Raw genomic sequence first — 21,699 nt, 5'->3', positions numbered from 1 at the left:
TGGTATTCATTTTGGAATTCAGAGAACATGTGATACAATAAATGTTTATTACCAACAATATTTTCATAGGGGAATGATTGAGCATTTAAATAGAGATTAACATTGTTCAGATTACAGAAATCGAAATGTGACCTGTTAGCAGTTATAACATTTTTCCTATTCTTTTGTAGTCCAAGAATAATGAATCTAGGTTTCAATATGTTTGAAGTTGTCTTAACTGTCCATTGAAGATTAGTAGTTTCAGGTAATTGTGGAAATTCATGCAATTCCCATGACCTGAATGGAATGGTAATTGGTATATCACTATGTGTTAAACTCAGCAGATCAAGACGAACAGTGTCAGAAGCATGTATGTAGGGTACTTTCCATTGTAGTTTTGTAATATCAATTTTCACGATTTTGCTGTTTCTGATTCAATACAATTTAAGTCTGATGATGATCTTGATAGAACAATTCCTGACGAACATTTAATAGAACTTTTCTAGTCTTCCATTACACCTAACCACATATCCAAAGGAATGCAAAAGCAGAATTTATCTAAACTTTTCCATCCAGTCAACTTCCATCCTGCATTCTCCATAATTTTTTTATTGAGTTTGATTGATGTAGATAGTTTTCATGGTTGTGTGTCAATCCTACATTACGTGTGCGATCAACTTCAACCCCTCCCAATTCATATCTGATTTCATCAAATAGGTATGCAACTCCATTATTGATAAGTGAAAAGTCATGGTTTCAACATCATTCTTATCTTTCACTTTGATTTCGCCTTCAATATAGAGAAAACTTCTACTTGGAAGTGTATAAATATCTTAATATCTTCTTGTTTAAACTAATTCGAATCTCATATTGTAATTGAATGTCTGTTGAATATATGGTGTGTGAGTGATATACTAATATTTTAGTCCATAATGTAAACAATCGAATGGCATATAATAGAACTGTTCCCGATCAATGGGTACAGAGATAATTGATTTTCCGTGATTACCTGCATTTTTCAACTTTGAGGGGGGCTAGGGGGGAAAGCTCCAAGGGGATTTCTTGGGACATTTGGGAGAATGACCCTCTGGGAGGGTTCTATCGATGGTAAGAGATTCAGCTTTTATTTAATGCATGGAACAGTGAGAACTGATGGATTTTTCAATGAATCTCGGAATTTGTCGTTGAAGCCTAATCCTGCTCGGTATCGTGTGGAAAGATGCCCTTTCTTGCAAAATAGTTATTTGTATATCTAGAGTGAAAAGTACGACTTTTTCTCCCTGTGGGAAAAAGTTTGAAGCCCGAGGCGAAGCCGAGGGCAACAATTCTCCTGAGGGAGAAAAAGTATTTTCGCTCGTGATGTACACAACATTTTTTTATAAAAACTGCAACTAAAATCATTTTAATAATTTACGTATTGGTGACAATGTTTCCTAACAACATAACCTAAAATCTAAAACCTAAAAACCGGTCGGCTGATTGGCACTGCCGATTGCGCTATCAATCGGCAAAAGTTGTAACAATTATATCAGCTGAGCGGCTACCAAAAATGGCTGACTCCAGATCACGCGTTTCAGATTTGAATTGCAGATCAAAAATATTTGTTGGCTGGTATTTTGAATAGAATAGAATATTTTTAAAATTGTTTTAATTTTTATCGTCTACTAATATTAAGAATATAATATCATACAAACATATATTTCATGAGTTGATCAAATTTCTTGTTGTGGTATTGAATTCAGTTGACTCAATGACAGACACCTCTATTACGCTTTCTCATCTGAGCTTATACCTTCTAACCTATTACAATGTAAGTTTTAAAATAGAGATGCTTCCCATGTAATTTAAATAGAGTCACTTTCCCTCCCTAGGGAGTTTTTCTGTTTTTTACTACCGAGAGCGAAAAAGTGACACTTTAGTATTATGTTTCAGGGAGTAAAGTAAGTACTTTAGACAGTAGGTGGAGGAAAAAAATATTTTATTGAATGTCTGCAAAGATGTAGCTCCCCAAGTTCCTTGCTATAAGAAATGTGTGAGTAAATTAGTGCAAAATACAATACAATGGTGCAAAATATGAAAGAGGTCTTGCAGTACAGTACCTACACCAGGCCCTACAACTAGAATGATCAAATCATAGACACCCACTTATTTTACTTCTCAAATTATTCTTGTTGTGGGGCTGGATGTTATAAGTAGATACTGGCTCTAGGGTAGTGTGTGGGAATTAAATTATGTTTTTATGGGACTTGACTATTCGTCTGATAGTAAATAGTAATGTTTTAAGACTTTTGTTGGTGGGGAGTCCTTTGCAGGAGATATTCATCTGATATGACAACATATACCTAATTATAGATGTTAACTATTAGTTGAAACATAAAATTACATGGCAACCCAGCATAAATATTAGACGTTATAAAATTAGCTCTAGTAGTACTTGCGATGGGAAGAAAATAATTGAAGTTCAAATTGGCACTAACCAGGCCATAGAGCATGTCTCGCAGATGTGCCCAGTGCTCGAAAGCATCGGGACCGTCAAGTCCAGGCATTGCCAGAATGTCGGTTGCAATCCGCCTATAGATGTTGTAGTTCTGAGGGAATGGAGGAGCATCCAGCTGCACGTACAGACTCAGTGCTTTCAACGAATATCCTTCCTGAATAAACCGTCAATAGTTAATGCATAGACTAATACTATACTATACAATACAGAATGACTTTATACTATACAAAACTATGACAACCATCTGGATGAAATTGACTTGATTTTGGCTCTCTTTCCCCTTCCCCTACATGAAGATTCACTACCTACTTGAAATCCCAAATCGAGTCTACGCACAGACCATAGTGCCCACGTAAGCACTACGTTTTATAACATAATTTCGTGTTTTATAACAAGTTTTTCCTTTTCCGCACGAAGTCTGAAAAAGATCAAAGAAAAAGTATAACTTTTTGTTACATGTGTTATAAGAACGTTTTACTACTTATAACATGTTACAAGTTATAGAATGGAGTTGAAATATGTGGTGGGGGAATTAGCTGAATCATCAGCTGCTAACAGGCAGCTATTACAGGCGCGGATCCAGGACCCTAAACTGTGGGGGGGGGGCGATTGGGGTCGTCCAGAGGACACCCCACCTGAAAATTGTTGAGGTTTTTAATCTAAAACAGCATTTGAAAGCTTCATTTGTTGAAATTGATTAGATTTTGAACTTTTTCATTTAAATGCTCAAGTCATGATACTTATTTCTGCAACTACAGTACTTTAAATATACATTGGGTCTTGCATTTTATATTGTAGTTCTGATTTTCAATATATTGTTTGGGTACATAAATTTCCTTGTGCTAGATACAGAGTGGCCCAAAAACCTTCTATTTTCGGTTAATTTTCAAGTTTTAAGTTATTTTCGCCAAATTCTGTAATCGATCAGAAAAATGTGCTCCCGTCTTTTATTTAGATTATGAAATTCCTAATAAAATGAGATTATTCGGAACTTTCTATCCTCAATGAGTACTGAGTTACAATTTTTCAAAAATAAGTGAAATTATAAAAAAATTAATTTTGATAATTTTTTTTTAATATCTTCCGATTGTCACCATTTAAATGTATAATTCAAGATTCCTCTGAGCGTAGTTTTGTGCTCTATAGGCTTTATCTTTGCCGTGCTACCAATTTTTCCTTAAACGGTTGGAATAGCATATAACACCTATCACACTAAGGAAAGTTGTCGGCTCCAATAAAATAGATACTTGATAAACTGTGAATGGATCTATTGCCTATGAATGAGAAATCCAGTTTTCAGAGCAAATTAACTTATAATCTTCAGATGAAAATTTTGGCAAAAACACAGAAATATAAAACGAACAATAACTTACAAGCCTAATGATTTCAGAGTTATTACGAACTAAAAAAATACTTATCTAGTTTACAGTTGAAACACAGTGGCTATTGGCTTTACTATACAAACAGCAAATTATGCACAAAAATTTATATAAAACTCAATTTAAAACATTAATAAATTTACTTAAACAGACAATAATTCAGAGCACAAAATTATACAAGCAACAGCCAGCCATATATTCAGAAGAAGGTCCAACAGGAAAAAAAACACAAGTTGCCAGTCACGAAAGACAACGCCCTGTTCAATATCGATCTTTACAGACACGTCAACACAAAATTATAACTTATAAGTTTAGAATTCACATTCTACATCTGTTCTCAATAAAACTTTAATTTGAAAATGTTATTTTAAATTTTTTATACATATATTCTATTTAAATAAACGATTTATTTAGTAATTTGTTAACCCTGCCTCGGTGACATTATGGAACAATGCAACAAACATTTACGATAATAAATTCTCCGTCAAAAATTTGTCCGTCTATTGATAACTCTGACATTTACTATAAAGTTCCATAGATCTCGAATTGAAGATTCGATTTAAATGTGAGAAGAAAAATGTAATATTACAAATACCCCCCTCTTGACATAAAAAAATTTTACTGTTTGAAAAATTTAAAGAAAAAATTTACATTGACCCTAATGAAAATTGTTGAAATTTAAATTCGAGAACAGTAACAATTTTTTCTAGAAAAACATTACATGTCATCCAAAAATATTGAAAATTATTATAAAAATTCATCAATAGCGTTTGTTATATGTTTCCAAACAATATCTCAAAATATAGAATATCAATATTACTTTTGATTTAGCTTTATAATTTAAAGAAAAATATCTCAACAGAAAGTTTAATATGTAAAGAATAGTTTTTTTTTAAATTGCACATAAATTTAATAGATAGAAAAATTTAATTTTTATTGCATAAAAAATTTTAGTATGTTGAATAAAAAATTTATTATTATTATTATTATTTTTTTTTTTTTTTTTTTTTTTTAAATGAATTGATGAATTGTTACATTTAATTTTCACATAAAATTTCAATAAATCAAAAAATGTTCATTTCTTTCACTATTGACGCTGTTGATTTTATTGATGCACATTTTGGAAAACAGTCCGTTAAGGCACTCAGTATGATTTTCAGTTAAGTGTGACTCCAATGATATGACGTTAAGTGTTGGGCTGATTTGGATGCACGTAGTGTTGGGCTGATACTTGTAGTCGACTGCTGCATACCAACTCGATACAGGTGACATCTCAGTTAGCATTGCTTCATGTTTGTAGTAGACGGCTGCATTCCAAATTCAATACAGAGTCACATAAATTTTGTATCATATTTGTAATTATACAATGTACATTTCAGGCTTGAAATGACAATGTAATTCATTTTTTGGAAAAGAGATAGACGCTGCATACAGGATTAATTTAGGTGAGGATTAATTTAGGTAAGGTTTGGTTTTTTGATATTTTCAGCTTTCAAGGTTTAGAGTTCTGCATACAGGAATAATTTAGGAGAGGATTTTTTGAATTAATTCTTTCATGATACTGTGACTGTTCTTCTGAATTCAAAGTTGTGAATGTGAACATGGATGGCAATTACCTCCAGGTAATGCAGTAGTGTTGAAGTTTGAGATACAGAGTCAGCAATAAGCATTGGCATTGCTATTGGCGTATGCTTTGGTGTCGGCTTTGGCATCGGCGTTGACATTGGCATTGGCGCAGGCATTGGCATTGGCATTAGCACAGGCATCGGCGTAGCTATTGACATCAGCACAGGCATCGGCGTTGATTTTGGTGTTGGCATCAGCATTGGCGCAGGCATTGGCGTAGCTATTGGCATTGATTTTTGTTGTTGGCATTGGCGCAGATTTTGGCATTGGCGTAGCTATTAGTGTTGGCGCAGGCATTGGCATTGATTTTTGTTGTTGGCATTGGCGCAGATTTTGGCATTTTGGCGTAGTTATTAGTGTTGGCGCAGGCATTGGCATTGATTTTTGTTGTTGGCATCAGCGTTGGCGCAGGCATTGGCATTGATTTTTGTTGTTGACATCAGCGTTGGCGCAGATTTTGGCATCAGCATTGGCGCAGATATTGGCTTCGGCGCAGGCATCGGCGTAGTTATTGGCGTTGGCATCAGCACAGGCATCGGCGTAGATTTTGGCGTAGTTATTGGTGTAGGCCGCAACGTTGATTTTGGCGTAGATATGTCACACTAGTTCGAAAATCACCCAAATGTTCTTAACACTCTTCATGGCGTTCACTTGTTACTGATTTCGAGATTCACATGATAACTATTTCAATGTTAATGTCTGTGCTGTACCTGTTATCTTAAAATGCTTATAAACTAAGAAGAAAAACTTGATTAGGCTATCCATACAATCTAATACACATAAAAATTATTTTAAATATATATGAAATTGAAATTTGTTAACATCTTATTATACAGTCAGCAATACATAAATTGTGAAATATGGACATATCAATGATAAATTTAAAAAAAATTCATTTATTCACTGTTCAAATATCAACATTTTAATCCATTCTTCAAAATAGAAATAGAATTTCATAACACCCTGTATCATTATCAAAATTGTAAAAAACAAACATCATAACAACACAACAAAAATTTAATTTCAATACATATTTCAATAATTTCAGACATTTGGTCTTCTATTCAATCATTTCATAATATATTGCATTTCATTATTATTTAATATAACATTTCATTTATAGCATATTCATTTCACATTTATGATTTATCATTCAGGGTTTCAAAATTATTTAGTTTTAATTTTGTTCAAAAATTGTATAAAAAGCAAATTATTAATATTATTAATCATCGTTTGTTGGATACTATAGTTTATTTCGACTCTTCAATGTTCTAAACACAAACTACATTTCATGACAAAATTTACTATCAATCATTAAACAAGAAACCATTCAAAACATCAATAATATTTTGCTCAAAGGCAAACAATATTCATAATTAATCATCATTTTGCATCTATGGCAATCAACATTATTAATCATTATTTTGCATCTATGGCAATCAACATTATAATCATTATTTTGCATCTATGGCAATCAACATAAGTAATCAACACAAAAATTATTATCTCATTACTGCCTCTCTAAGTCATAACCTCTGTTATTCCTTCTTTAGGCAATAATGGGTTTCCATCTCAAAAAACAATCACATACCAGCAAAATTCTAATCAACAAACCCCACTAAAAATTCTACATACACCCTAGCATCCATTTCAAACGATAATCAATCATATCAAAATTTATAGAACAAACAGTTTAAAATTTAAAAATAAAAAAAAAATATCAATTACAAAACACTTTAGAAAAATTTTAGCCTTTAACTCATTTCAATTGATAATATAACACAACGTTTTAAATTAAATCAATTATTTTTAAAATAATTTAAAATTTAAAGACTGTATAATAAGTATAAACATTTCAAGATTATGACACACAGATGATCAAGATGAAATACTGGGTAAATAAGTTCCCTAAAAAATACAAACAAGAGAAAAAGAAAACTGGGTAAATAAGTTCCCTAAAAAATACAGACAAAATTGATACACTTCACATAAGTGATACATGATGAAAAAATATACCACAAGCAAACAATTATTTACACTACAATGGATAGATTTTGGAAAAGTTAAGTTTCATCAACAAATTAAAGATTAGGAAAATAGCTACTATTTCAACTTCTAATATTATTTCAGAAAAAATACAAATTTAAATGACTATGGACAAGATTGGTTAAGATATGTATCATAGAAGAAATTTACTGAATATTACACAAAGACAGGAAAGAATCGAAAATTGAAAAGATTAAGGGCCAAGAAAAATAGGCTACAGGAAAGAAAAAAGATACAATTATGGACTCTTACCATACGTAGTATTTACGGTCATTGCTATTCTGAATCCCGGCATGACACAGGATTCCTAATCATTGTGTGTTGGGGAATACCCTTTCATCATGTGATTCATTGTCATCATCTTGTAAATAAGCAACTTGAAACAACCTTTGAATACTAATACATCAATGGAAACTTTGCGTTTTGTTTTCTTCAATAGCATGATTTTATTCATGGGTCATTTATTTCAACCAAGCAGTTTTGCCTACAAAAGTTCGTCATGGTCACTGAGAATGCATAGCATACATCTTTTCAATTCTCAGTTGAAAGTTGAACTCATCAACTTGACTCAAAGCAACATTCATTTTGTTGACATTATTCCTAACCTCCACAGAAACCTGTCTCATGTAATCATTCATTTTATTTACTGTTTTCCTAACCTTCGATGTAGTAATCTGATCCATAGAAACATTCGATTTGTTTACTGTTTTCCTAACCTTCATGTAGCAATAGTACTTTCTTGATAGTTGACTTTCAATGAAGACAACTCCCTACCTACTTCTTTACTCAATTCTACTATCTCATTAAGGTTGACTTTTTCAACAACAGTAACTAGGCCTACATTGTCAGAAACTTGACTGAGCTGATCTTGTATCTTAACACTACTATCATCCTGCTTCAATTTGTTTTCATCTTCATGACTATCTTTCACTGTTTCATGTGCATTTTTCAATAGAAGGTTATACTAACCTGCTCTAGTCTAATGCTAGTACATTCTTGCTTCATATCATCAAACCTAGCATTTTGATTTTTAAACATTTGGTCTAACTTAGCATTTTGCTTATCAAATTTAGCATTTAACTCATCAAATCTAGCATCAAAATTAGCATTTTGTTTTTTAAACATTTGGTCTAACCTAGCATCTTGCTTATCAAACAGTTGTGTTAAGGCAGCTATTAACTCATCATCAATTTTAATATTTTTCATATTGTATGCCATTTTGCTAGTCTGCACAGATAATATATTCATTAGGACTTGATCTCTCTTGAACCGACTTCCCACTCAGCAACAAACCATTCACAACCATCAAGATATCTATCCTACTAATAATTTTTATAACCAGGGATTTCATAGTGTACCATTTGGGACATATTTATTTTGTAATTCGGTCCCACCACAGGGGTAACATTTGGGACATATTTATTTTGTAATTCTGTCCCACCACAGGCGTACCATTGGAACAAATGTGGTGATTCAGTCCCACACCAGGGCGTACCATTTGCCGTGCTACCAATTTTTCCTTAAACGGTTGGAATAGCATATAACACCTATCACACTAAGGAAAGTTGTCGGCTCCAATAAAATAGATACTTGATAAACTGTGAATGGATCTATTGCCTATGAATGAGAAATCCAGTTTTCAGAGCAAATTAACTTATAATCTTCAGATGAAAATTTTGGCAAAAACACAGAAATATAAAACGAACAATAACTTACAAGCCTAATGATTTCAGAGTTATTACGAACTAAAAAAAATACTTATCTAGTTTACAGTTGAAACACAGTGGCTATTGGCTTTACTATACAAACAGCAAATTATGCACAAAAATTTATATAAAACTCAATTTAAAACATTAATAAATTTACTTAAACAGACAATAATTCAGAGCACAAAATTATACAAGCAACAGCCAGCCATATTTTTCAGAAGAAGCTCCAACAGAAAAAAAACACAAGTTGCCAGTCACGAAAGACAACGCCCTGTTCAATATCGATCTTTACAGACACGTCAACACAAAATTATAACTTATAAGTTTAGAATTCACATTCTACATCTGTTCTCAATAAAACTTTAATTTGAAAATGTTATTTTAAATTTTTATACATATATTCTATTTAAATAAACGATTTATTTAGTAATTTGTTAACCCTGCCTCGGTGACATTATGGAACAATGCAACAAACATTTACGATAATAAATTCTCCGTCAAAAAATTTGTCCGTCTATTGATAACTCTGACATTTACTATAAAGTTCCATAGATCTCGAATTGAAGATTCGATTTAAATGTGAGAAGAAAAATGTAATATTACATCTTATATAGATTTCCAGGTAAACCTGACAACAATGATCCTTGTATTTTGGAAAACACCTGAGTTTTAGCTTCATTCATCATCAGCAACTCCATTGTCATCACATTCAGATTTCGCACCATGATATAAGTTCATTAGATCATGTTCTATGAGAATCACCCGTTATATGCTCTTAATTTAGTGGAGATGAGCGCATGACACCTCAAGAATCGAAATTTCAAACACTCATAACTTTTAACACAATGATCAGATCTCATTGTACCACAGCTCATTCTTCTCAGCATGTCAAGGCGGTTCCAAATCACGCATATAAGTGAAATTCGATCAAAAAATAGAAAATTCATCCTTGAGTGCACTTTAGACAGTATTTCAATTCACAAAAAAATGACAAATTTCCATATTCAGAACTGCATATTGTAAAATACTTCAGATAAAATTTCAAAATGTGGTAAAGTATTTCCTCTTTCAACTAAAATTGGTTTGTAGAGTGAGAGGACTGTATCTAAATTATTATTGTATTTAATAGAAATACTTGCCAAGCTGGAATTAAAAGAAATATTTACTGTGAGCAAAGCTATGGAAATTCTCAAATTAGTATAGATAATAGACTCACCAGTCGTAATTTTTATATGTGCCAAATTATCAATTATAAGGTATTGGAATCGAAATACAGGATGGAATATAGAAATGAGAAGGATAAATACCTTTGGGAAAGGAAATACCTTTCTGATACTCTGATACTGTGGCCTGGCGATGATTACAAGCTGCTTGGCAATATTAATTTCACTGCTCCTTGCTTCTCCCAAATATTCACGACATTCATTAAACACTTCAATCAATTATTGACATATAATGTCCGGCCAGACAAATAACAAATAAAGTGAGCCGGTACGGTCTGGCTTTGTACACTCTTGACTCAGTCTGTTTTTTCCCGACTGACAAGAAAGCCTGGGCTGACAACAGTTTTTGACAATCCACCGCCAGGAGGCAGCACCGCACGGAACAGCGCTACATCAACGCGCTCAATTCAAGAATGGCCACAACATTCCCCCCCCCCCACCTGAAAAGATATTTTTCAGCTAGGGCAAAGACAAAAATGACGATTATATAATACAAAAATCCAAACATGCAACCACAACCAAGAACACAAAAAAAACCAAGATTCACGACTACACCCTCCACTAATGAGCGGGTAGTGGGAAAAGTTTAGTGACTGGTCGTTTAAGACACCCATTCTTCAAACGCACCAGAGCCACTCTCACTTGGCCGTCCGTCCCTGGAAAAACTTGTTCCATGATACCTAGTGGCCACTGCAGTGGAGGGAGGTTCGGCTGATCCACAATTACAACAGTGCCTACTTCAAGTGGAGTAGACGATTTCCACCATTTTCCTCGTTCCTGAAGCTCATGAAGATATTCTACTCGCCACCTGCGCCAAAAGGATTGCACTAGTTGATTCACCAGCTGAAAGCGAGTAAGACGATTGACAGGAGAATCAACAACATCTTCCATTGGAAAAGCTTTCAATGGGGTAAGTTTGAGAAAATGTGCTGGTGTTAATGCAAGTGGTTCACTGGGATCTTCACTCATAGAGCACAGTGGTCTCGAGTTCAGTACAGCTTCGACCTGAACTAAAACGGAATTCATCTCTTCGTATGTTAACAATTGAGTACCAATCACACAAAATAGATGTGATTTTGTTGCCTTTATGTTCGCTTCCCAGATGCCACCAAAATGGGGCGCTCCTGGCGGAATAAATTTCCAGTCGATTCTATAATCGGACAAATCACCTATAAGACTGGTTTGGAACGTAGAAGAGTTAACAAATTTCGAAAGCTGAACTAATTGCTCGTGAGCGCCAACAAAATTGGTTCCACAATCTGAGCAGATTACTCTACAAGGCCCACGTCGAGACAGAAAACGTTGAAAAGCAGCCAAGAATGCTGGAGTAGGCAAATCAGAGACGAGTTCAATATGTACTGCTTTTGTAGACATGCATACGAACAGACATATATAGGCCTTCAAAATGACGGGATTACGTCGTTTAGCCATAGTAACTCGTATTTGTCCAGCGTAGTCAACTCCACAATGCTCGAAAGGTTTCAATTGCGTTACTCTACTAGCCGGTAAATTACCCATTTTAGGGGGTGAAATCTTTGGTTTACACCGAAAACATTTATTACAAAGATAAACACATTTACGAACAACAAGACGACCAGACAGAATCCAAAACTTTTGCCTGATTAAGGATAACAGCAGACGGGGCCCAGCGTGACAATTCTTCACATGAAAATTATTCACCAATAACGTGACAAAATTGTCCTTTTTCGGCAAGATGATTGGATGACAAATATCAAAACCAAGATTAGCTGTTGACAATCGAACGCCGACGCGAATTACTTCATTCTCTAGGAATGGAGACAAACGCTGCATACGAACTGAACAACACTTTCCTGTTTTCAATTGAGACAATTCATTAGTAAAATGGATTTTCTGTACTAGTCTACATAGATACATTTCAGCTACATTCAAATCAGACTCAACCTGTTTAGGTAATACACGAACAAATTTCAAAATCACAATTACTACACGTAACAAACGTTGGTAGCTTGAACAGCGTTGAATCAATGAATATATCACATTATCACAAGTCGCATCTGTGTGAAGGGTTGTGAGAACATTAGTTTTAGCTTCCGGTGGATTTTCAACTTCGACAAAGTCCACTTTCACTGGCCAACTATTTTCCTCTTTTTCCAACCAAGTAGGGCCGTTCCACCACAATTTATGACTCACAAGCTCGGCTGGTGTTAAACCACGTGACAAACAATCTGATGGATTCTCTGAGCCACTAATGTGCTTCCACTGTTGCACGTTACAATCTTGAATTTTTGATACACGATTCGAAACAAAAGTGGCCCAGCGTGACGGTGGGGCCTGAATCCAATAGAGAGCCACCGTTGAGTCTGATAAGGCTATCACACGAGACACACGACACCTTTCACTAATGATGTTATAGGTAGTATGCAACAACTCCGCCAATAATAGCGCAGCACATAATTCCAGTCGCGGAATGGAAACTGATTTATTTGGAGACTTTGGATTTTCCACACAGCAAAGTGATAGTTGGTGGCGATCCATCATCACATTGACTCTTAAGATAAATGACAGCTCCAAGTGCTTTTTCTGATGCATCACAAAATCCAATTAAACTAATTCTTGTATTCAAATACACTTCGAGATGACGAGGAATAGAGATAGTTGATAATAAATCAAACTCATTTTGACATACTTCCCAGCGTTTCGTGACTGATAACGGTGGTGTCTGATCCCAACCAACTCCGCATTGCCACAATTGTTTGATCAGACACTTCAATAGTAACGTGAGAGGAGCAAGAAACCCCATTGGATCGTAAATTCGAGCAACTGCTGAGAGTATCTTACGTTTGGTCACTATCTCTCCAGTATGATTGACAACAAAGTGAAACGAATTGACAACTGGTTGCCACCTCAAACCTAGAATTGATAACAAATTTTCAAAATCAAAATTTTTAGCTACAATTGATGTGTCATTCTCGTGCATATATTCCATCAATTCAGCCGAATTGGATGCCCACTTTGTTAATTCGAAGCCACCTCGCTTGAATAGCTCCTTGGTCTGACTATAAATATCGTTAGCGTCTGATAAAGAAGGTGCTGAAGTGACAAGATTGTCGACAAACATATCACTCGGTATGCGTGTGGATGCAGCAGGGAAATTATCACCTTCTTCTTCTACCAAGCGGTGTACTGTATGTAAGGCCAAATACGGCGATGAAGACACTCCAAACACAACACAATTCAACTCATAAATTTCAATTGGATCCTCGATAGAAAATCTCCATAGAATACGCTGGTATCTTTGACATGATTCTTCCATCACAATTTGACGATACATCTGACATATGTCAGCTATCAACGCCATTTGAAATAATCGAAAATTGAGTAACACAACGAAAATATCCGTTTGCAATTTCGATCCAACATGCAATATTTCATTTAACGATAGCGATGTGGTGGTCTTAGCACTAGCATCAAACACAATACGAATTGGCGTTGTGGAGCTGCTTGCTTTAACAATTGCATGATGTGGGATGTGATAACCACTCTTATCAGACTGATCGGTTATCAATGACATGTGTCCCTGTTTCAAATAGTCTTTCAATATTTCGTGATAGGCAACACGCGATGTAGAATCCAACTCCAAACGTCTTTCCAAATTCAAAAAACGTCGTTTGGCAGAATTATACGAGTCACCCAAATTATCAGGGGGTTTCAACCATGACAATGAAACGATCAACCTCCCCGATTCAGTACGACAAACAGATGAAACGTAGTTATTCTCACAATCGACTTCTTGAGGTTTTAGCGGCCGTGTTGAGGCAGGGCACTCTTCCAATTCCCAAAAATTTTGAACCATTTTATCCAATGAAAGATTGCACACAACATGACTGCTAGACAAAACGACAATGCTATTACTACCATTAGTAGCAGAATAACAGGTGACAGAAAGATTTTCCTCAACACTCACAGACTCTACACTACTTTTAGACTCATTCAACCCGAAATGTAACAATGTGTGGTGCATCTGGTTGCATAAAGAACACGTTTTATTACTCTTACAAGCTCTACTCGAATGAGTATCCTCCAGACAACGAAAGCAATACGAAATTTTCTTCACAAAAGCGTATCTTTCTCTAGGGGTCTGTTTCAGGAATAAAATGCAATCAACAGATTTATGACCCTTTTTTGAACAACGCAGACAGCTCACACCTCTCTCAGCTTTATTGAGATCAGTTGACAATTCATGGCTGGGTGAATGAGTGACAAACACCTTTGAACTCGAATGAGAGTGAGTTTTGAAATTTTTGGAAGCAGACTGAGTCTTTTTTACAACGGAATTACTTGACAAATTCAACAATTTATTATCATCAAATGGCAAAGATTTAACCTGTTTTTGTATAAAAGAGACCAAGTCATCATAAGATAGAACATCTTTATCTCTTACTGCCGCCTCAAATGCACGCCTTGTTACAGGATCTAACAGCTTCAATGCGTGATACAAGAAAATAATATCTGTAAGATTGACTCCCCGCAAACGTTTCAAAGCCGAGATTGGCGCACAAAATTGATCAAGAATTGCAGTCAGACCACACCTACTTTCGACTTTAAGAGCCTCGAATTCAAAAATCTGTTTCAAATAGGCTTCGGTCTGAGATCTCGTGTCCTGATAACGAGTAAGCAATGACGTCCATATATTTTGGTAATTGGCCCCAATGGGCGATACATGCTGAATAAGATTAGCCGCTTCACCACTTAATCGTGAGAATAAATACTGTATCCGCTGTTGATTGGTCAAAGATTCGTTATCATGGACTAAAACCTTGAACAACTCATAGAAACTGGTCCATTTCAATTGGTTCCCATCGAAAGTCGGCAATTCTATACGCGGCAAATTAAGATCAGGATTCGATTGAGTAACTGCTGAAACTGTGGGATTTAATACAACTTCAGTTTCAGCTGATTGATTTAATTTTTTCAATGCCTGTTTAATGAAAGCCACTAAATCGAGATGAGCATCTGTGAATTCAGGAACATAATCCTCTTTCAACTCAATTTCCAACTCTTGAATTCTTAAGACGCAACTTTCGAATTCCTCCAATGTCTTCGGAAGATTCTCTCCTAAGATTATGAATTGATCGGCAACCTTTTTATCCTCAATGCCTTTTGATAAGTCATACAAACACTGAATTCGTAAGAATAAATGTTGTTTTCTTGCTTGCAAGACATTCAACGTCTTTTCTACCTTGTCTGTCATATTAACAAACGAAATGACATAAAAAACAAATACTATACAAAATGACAAAAATACACAACAAAAAAAAACGAAAGGCAAAATAGGAACAATAAAAGAACATCCAATTCGATGTTTCTTTACTTCCAATCAGTCGAGTGAAAAGCAGACTCATTCAATTACAAAGCTATAAAACAATAACTACAATAATATTCATAGTTTATTTGCTGATAATCGATCGATGAAGTCGAACGCTCGACAGAGATAAAAAGATAATGAGGTCGTTCAATTCGACCTTGAGCCTGAACCTGTTTTGAGCGTGTACCGACAATTACAAAAAACTCGTGTATTGAAATAGAGATTCCAACATCTAAATATTTGTTGGGAGAACTAATATTCCGGTGGGAGAAAGTCTTGAAAGAGCTGAGGAAATAATGAAAGCCTCTATAAATGATCATACACTCAGAGAAGAACTGATAGGATTGATGAAGTTATGCACTCAGCATAGTTATTTCAAATTTAACAATAGATTTTTTGAACAAAGAGAGGGGTTGGCAATGGGGTCACCCCTCTCACCACTCCTAGCTGAATTATTTATGGATAAGTTAGAAAGTAGAATCATTGAAAATAGTCATTTCAAAGATAAAATTGTTTACTGGTTTCGATATGTTGATGATATCATTTGCTTATGGAAAGGAAGTAACAGACAACTAGACAATTTTCTTTCCTATCTGAATGGATTACATCAGAGTATAAAATTCACTGTAGAGGTAGAACAGGATTGTGTGTTGAATTTTCTAGATTTAAGAATAGATCATAGCACTGGTTTTCACAAGTTTTCCATTTTCAGAAAACCAACCCATACTGATGTTATCATTCCTCTTCATTCTTGTCATCCTATTTCTCACAAACTTGCTGCTTTCAATAGCATGGTCTATAGAGCACTAACAATACCTATGAGCAATCATGATTTTGATATTGAGATCACTAAAATTAAACAGATAGCTGTCACAAATGGGTATGAAGGAAGTATGATGGACAGATTATTGAGTAAAATTAATTGACAAATTTCAATCAATTCTAGCTTTGTAGGCTCAAACTGTGAGGAGAAGACTTGGATAACAATCCCATATTTAGGCCTTGTATCTGATAAGATAGGTAGGGAATTGAAGAGGAATGGATTCCATGTTGCTTCCAAGACCAAACCGATTTTAAATAGTCTATTTAGCTGGAGTAAAGACAGAATTGATATTTGGGATAAAAGAGGGGTGTACAAACTTAAATGTGATGATTGTAATGCTTGTTACGTGGGTCAGACTGGTAGAAGTTTCAAAAGTAGAATTAAAGAACACGTCAGAGATTGAAATAAACAAAATGGGGAATCTAACTTTGCAGAACATTTGATAACAAATAATCACAAGTTCACAGTTAAGGAGAATGTTGAGTTTCTGCATGTTAATAACAAAGGCAGATCTTTGAATATTCTAGAGGCTTTAGAAATAACAAGAGTAATTAAGGAAAATCCCCAGTATAGTTTAAATGACCAGATTCATTTCAACCAGTACAACACTACGAATTTAGTTTTATCATAAACATGTAAGCATACATTAGTCAATAGTTTTTCCATTTACATATTTATTTTATTATCTTTCACATTTGTTTTCTTGGTTCTTATTTTGTACTGAAAGTAAATTTTATTATCATGGCGATTCTGTTGCTTAAGCCGCCATTTTGTCACACCGTGTAGGGGGAGGAGACTGTCTAGCTAGGCCAATGGCAGGCGTTCATGCCCTCTACCAATAGCAGTACTCGCCTACTAGTATAAATTCTGCTGCTCTTGTATTTAGTTTTAGTTTATCAGAGATTGACAATGGTGTAATAACCGAAACCGGTCTTTCTAATTATCAATAAATCAGTGGTTTTTTGACAATTTCTTAGTCTTTTTCATTCAACATCTAAATACAAATAATAAATGGAAATAGCAAGTTTCAAATTCAATAAATTCACTGATTCAATGATAATTAGGCTTGTTAGGACCAGAAATGGTTTGCAGAGTGAGAGGACTGTATCTAAATTATTATTGTATTTAATAGAAATACTTGCCAAGCTGGAATTAAAAGAAATATTTACTGTGACCAAAGCTATGGAAATTCTCAAATTAGTATAGATAATAGACTCACCAGTCGTAATTTTTATATGTGCCAAATTATTAATTATAAGGTATTGGAATTGAAATACAGGATGGAATATACAAATGAGAAGGATAAATACCTTTGGGAAAGGAAATACCTTTCTGATACTCTGATACTGTGGCCTGGCGATGATTACAAGCTGCTTGGCAATATTAATTTCACTGCTCCTTGCTTCTCCCAAATATTCACGACATTCATTAAACACTTCAATCAATTATTGACATATAATGTCCGGCCAGACAAATAACAAATAAAGTGAGCCGGTACGGTCTGGCTTTGTACACTCTTGACTCAGTCTGTTTTTTCCCGACTGACAAGAAAGCCTGGGCTGACAACAGTTTTTGACAATCCACCGCCAGGAGGCAGCACCGCACGGAACAGCGCTACATCAACACGCTCAATTCAAGAATGGCCACAACAACAATGAAGAATACTCTCGATTCCAGTATTATTAGAAAGTTACAACCGATTTTAAAAATGGCTATTCCAGATTTTCATTCTTTCGCGATTTTTCTGTTAATCAAGAGTCTGATACATCATAGAAACTCATGATTGATTCTAAATTGTAGACAATTCATCCTCAACGAGCTCATAATCGCCTAAAATTCATCTTTAATCACTGTTCCCTATCATAGCACTGCCTAGACCATTAATTTATGAGAAAGTATCTTTGATTTCTTGATTTTCTACGATCGAATCTTACATTACGATCATATTCTTCAATGTGCAGCAACTAAAATAGGAGAAAAAATTCAAATACGATTCTAAATTCAAGATCAAGTCTTTTTTATAATAATGGGTTACCGAGATACCTACATAGCTCTGATTTGTCATTTCTTTGTGTATTGAAGTACTGGTTAATCTACTCTCAGGGATGAATTTCATATTTTTCGATCGAATTCAACTCATGAATACTCATGAAGCATTTATTTGAACCGCCTTGACAAGCCGAGAAGAATGAGCTGTCTTACAATGACATCCGATCATTGTGACAAAAGTTATGAGTGTTTGAAATTTTGATCCTTGAGGTATACCCTACTTATGCGCGTCCGAGGGAAGGAAAATTGATGCTTTAAGCGTTATTAATGTTATTTAAATAAAGTTTATTGATCCATATTGAAGTATAATCAGTTTCCCTTCGAAAATTTCATACCAAACTCATCGGAAGTTCAAAATACGTTTTCAATCGGTAAAAGAAGTGTTAAGTTTCAAATTTTCAATATATTTCCAAATAATTTTCAATAAATAAGATATAACTATGAAGTTTGTTTATAATCTTAATGGCGGATTTGTACCACGTGACAGTCAATGGCCATACTTTGGGTAATATAATTACTGTAGAGACCCACAAACTGATGCTTTTGTTTTAAAACATGTTACAAATTCCTTTTTGTCAATCAAACTTTTATTGTATAACAAAAGTTTTATAACTTATTTTTCTAACAAAAGTTACATATAACCTGTTACATATAACAAAGTTACACAGTGTAAACGCAGCTTTAGACCTCACTTTGCTTGGTCAATAATATGTAGCACTAATTTAAGTAATTCATTATTTGTACCTATTTTATATTAATCATTGTATATTTTCACTTACCGTGTTGTGGAATGAAGTAGATTTTTTATTTCATTTGAAATGCTCTAATAAGTTCTTAATGATCGTCTCCTACACATTTTATTTCAAACATTTTAAGCAAATTTTTTGCAGCATATTGTGCATTAAACAAATTCAACACTAATATCAATACAACAAGTATATTGTCAAGATAGCCCACTGTAGTTTGACCATTTGACATGAAGTAAGGCGACCACAACAATTCCCCAAGTATTTCGTTCAGACATCTTCTTCTTCTGCTAGTGCCTATTCGTTCCGAATATTGGCGATCAGCCTGACTATGGTTATCTTATTTACAGCCATCCTGAAAAGTTCTGTAGTAGTTTTGGAGAACCAGGTACGCAGGTTTTTCAGCTATGATATTCTCCTTCTTCCTGGTCCTCTTCTGCCATAGATCTTTCCTTGGAGAACGGATTTCAGCAGGCCGTATTTTACTTCATTACGCATTATATGGCCAAAATATACAAGCTTCCTGCTCTTGATGATGTTCATCACTTCCAAATCCTTATCCATTCGCTCCAATACAGCTTTGTTGGTTACTCTGTCCATCCATGAAACTCTCAACACTCTTCTATACAGCCACATCTCAAAAGCCTCGAGTCTTTTTTCAGTTGACTTGGTCAATGTCCATGACTCCATCCCATAGAAGAGTATTGAGAAAATGTAGCAGTGGAGGAGTTTGATTTTGATGTGCATATTAATGTTGTGACTCTTGAACAGTTTTGCCATCTGATTGAATGCAGCCCTCGCTTTTTCTATTCTGCATTTCACCTCTTGAGAATGATCCCATTTCTCATTGATCAAGGTTCCCAGATACGTGAACTGTTGCACCCTCTCTATCGGCTTGGTGTTAAGCATCAAGTCACATCCTCCCACTGCTCCCTTACTTATCACCATGAACTTTGTTTTGTTTACATTTATTTCCAAGCCATATTGTTCACTGACGCCTCCTATCTTGTTCACAAGCTCCTGCAGGCTGTTCATGTTGTCAGCGAAAATTACAGTATCATCTGCATATCGGATGTTGTTCAAGCTTTCTCCATTTAACAATACTCCCATTTCAGTATTCTCAAGGGCCTCCCTGAATATTTCCTTTGAATAAAGATTGAATATCAATGGTGAAAGGATGCAGCCCTGCCTAACGCCTCGAAGAATGTCAACTGCATTGGTCTGCTCCTCTGCACTGATCCTTATAGTAGAAGACTGATTCCAATACAGGTTTTGAATGATTTGAAGATCTTTCTCATCCATTCCTGTGCTCCTCAAGATCTCCATCATTTTCACATGCTGAATCCTATCGAATGCCTTCTTGTAATCGATGAAACATGCGAAAACATTACAGTTCATGTCTCTACAGCGTTGGAACAAGACCTGTAGACAAAACAAGGCATCTCTTGTAGCAACTCCCTTCATGAAGCCGAACTGTGTGTCTGCGACTCTTTCTTCACAAATCTTGTAGATTCTCCAATGAATAATTTTAAGGAAGAGCTTCAACATGTGACTCATGAGGCTGATGGTTCTATAGTCACCACATGTCTTGGCTCCCTGTTTCTTAGGCAATATGATAAATTCGGAAACCAGCCATTCATCTGGGATGCTTCCAGAATTGTATATTTGATTGAATATATTGGTCAAGAATTTTATTGATTCATCGTCTAAAAGTTTGAAAAATTCTGTATGCACCCCATCTGGACCCGGAGTCTTCCCTTCTCTCATGGCACCAATAGCAGCCTTGACTTCATCCACCATGATACTAGGACCTGACATATCCTGAACTTGCATTGCAGGTGGTTCTCCTCTTTCATCAGAGAATAGCTGTTCCACATACTTCCTCCAAGCCTCCTTAACAGCCTCTCTATCAACTATTAGATCTCCTGCATCAGTCATAAGCCTCCCAACAGTTCTCCTCTTCAGCCTTCCTGTCACCTCTCTCACTCTTCTATGTACATTGACCTCATCAAACTTGCTCTGGAAAAACTCAATCTGCTGGCACTTCTCCTCCAACTCTTTCTCCTTTGCCTCTCTTATCTTTCTTTGGATGGACCTCTTTAAGCTCTTGTAAGTTGGAGGATTGTTCTTTTGTTTTCTCCTTTCCTCCATGAGTGACAAAATCTCATCAGTCATCCATGATTTGTGTCTCTTTCCATCATCCTTGAGATATTCATCCTTGATCTTCCTTGTTGCCTCTGCAAACGCCCCAACCTGATCCCGCGTATTGACAACT

The 21,699-nt window shown here is 35.1% G+C and overlaps 1 protein-coding gene across 1 annotated transcript in view; it reads right to left on the bottom strand.

Moving 5' to 3' along the window:
• Window positions 1–21,699, bottom strand: part of LOC111052367 (intraflagellar transport protein 172 homolog) — an 89,065-nt gene that overhangs the window by 17,225 nt on the left and 50,141 nt on the right. Inside the window, exon 27 of the mRNA XM_039429455.1 lies at window positions 2,353–2,630. Coding sequence (XP_039285389.1) covers window positions 2,353–2,630 — 278 coding nt within the window. The remainder of the gene's footprint in view (window positions 1–2,352; window positions 2,631–21,699) is intronic.

Source organism: Nilaparvata lugens, chromosome 5 (genome assembly GCF_014356525.2).
Source record: "Nilaparvata lugens isolate BPH chromosome 5, ASM1435652v1, whole genome shotgun sequence".
Classification (NCBI taxonomy): Eukaryota; Metazoa; Arthropoda; class Insecta; order Hemiptera; family Delphacidae; genus Nilaparvata; species Nilaparvata lugens.
Note: the sequence above shows the minus strand (reverse complement) of the source record. Positions and strands in the feature narration are given on the sequence as shown.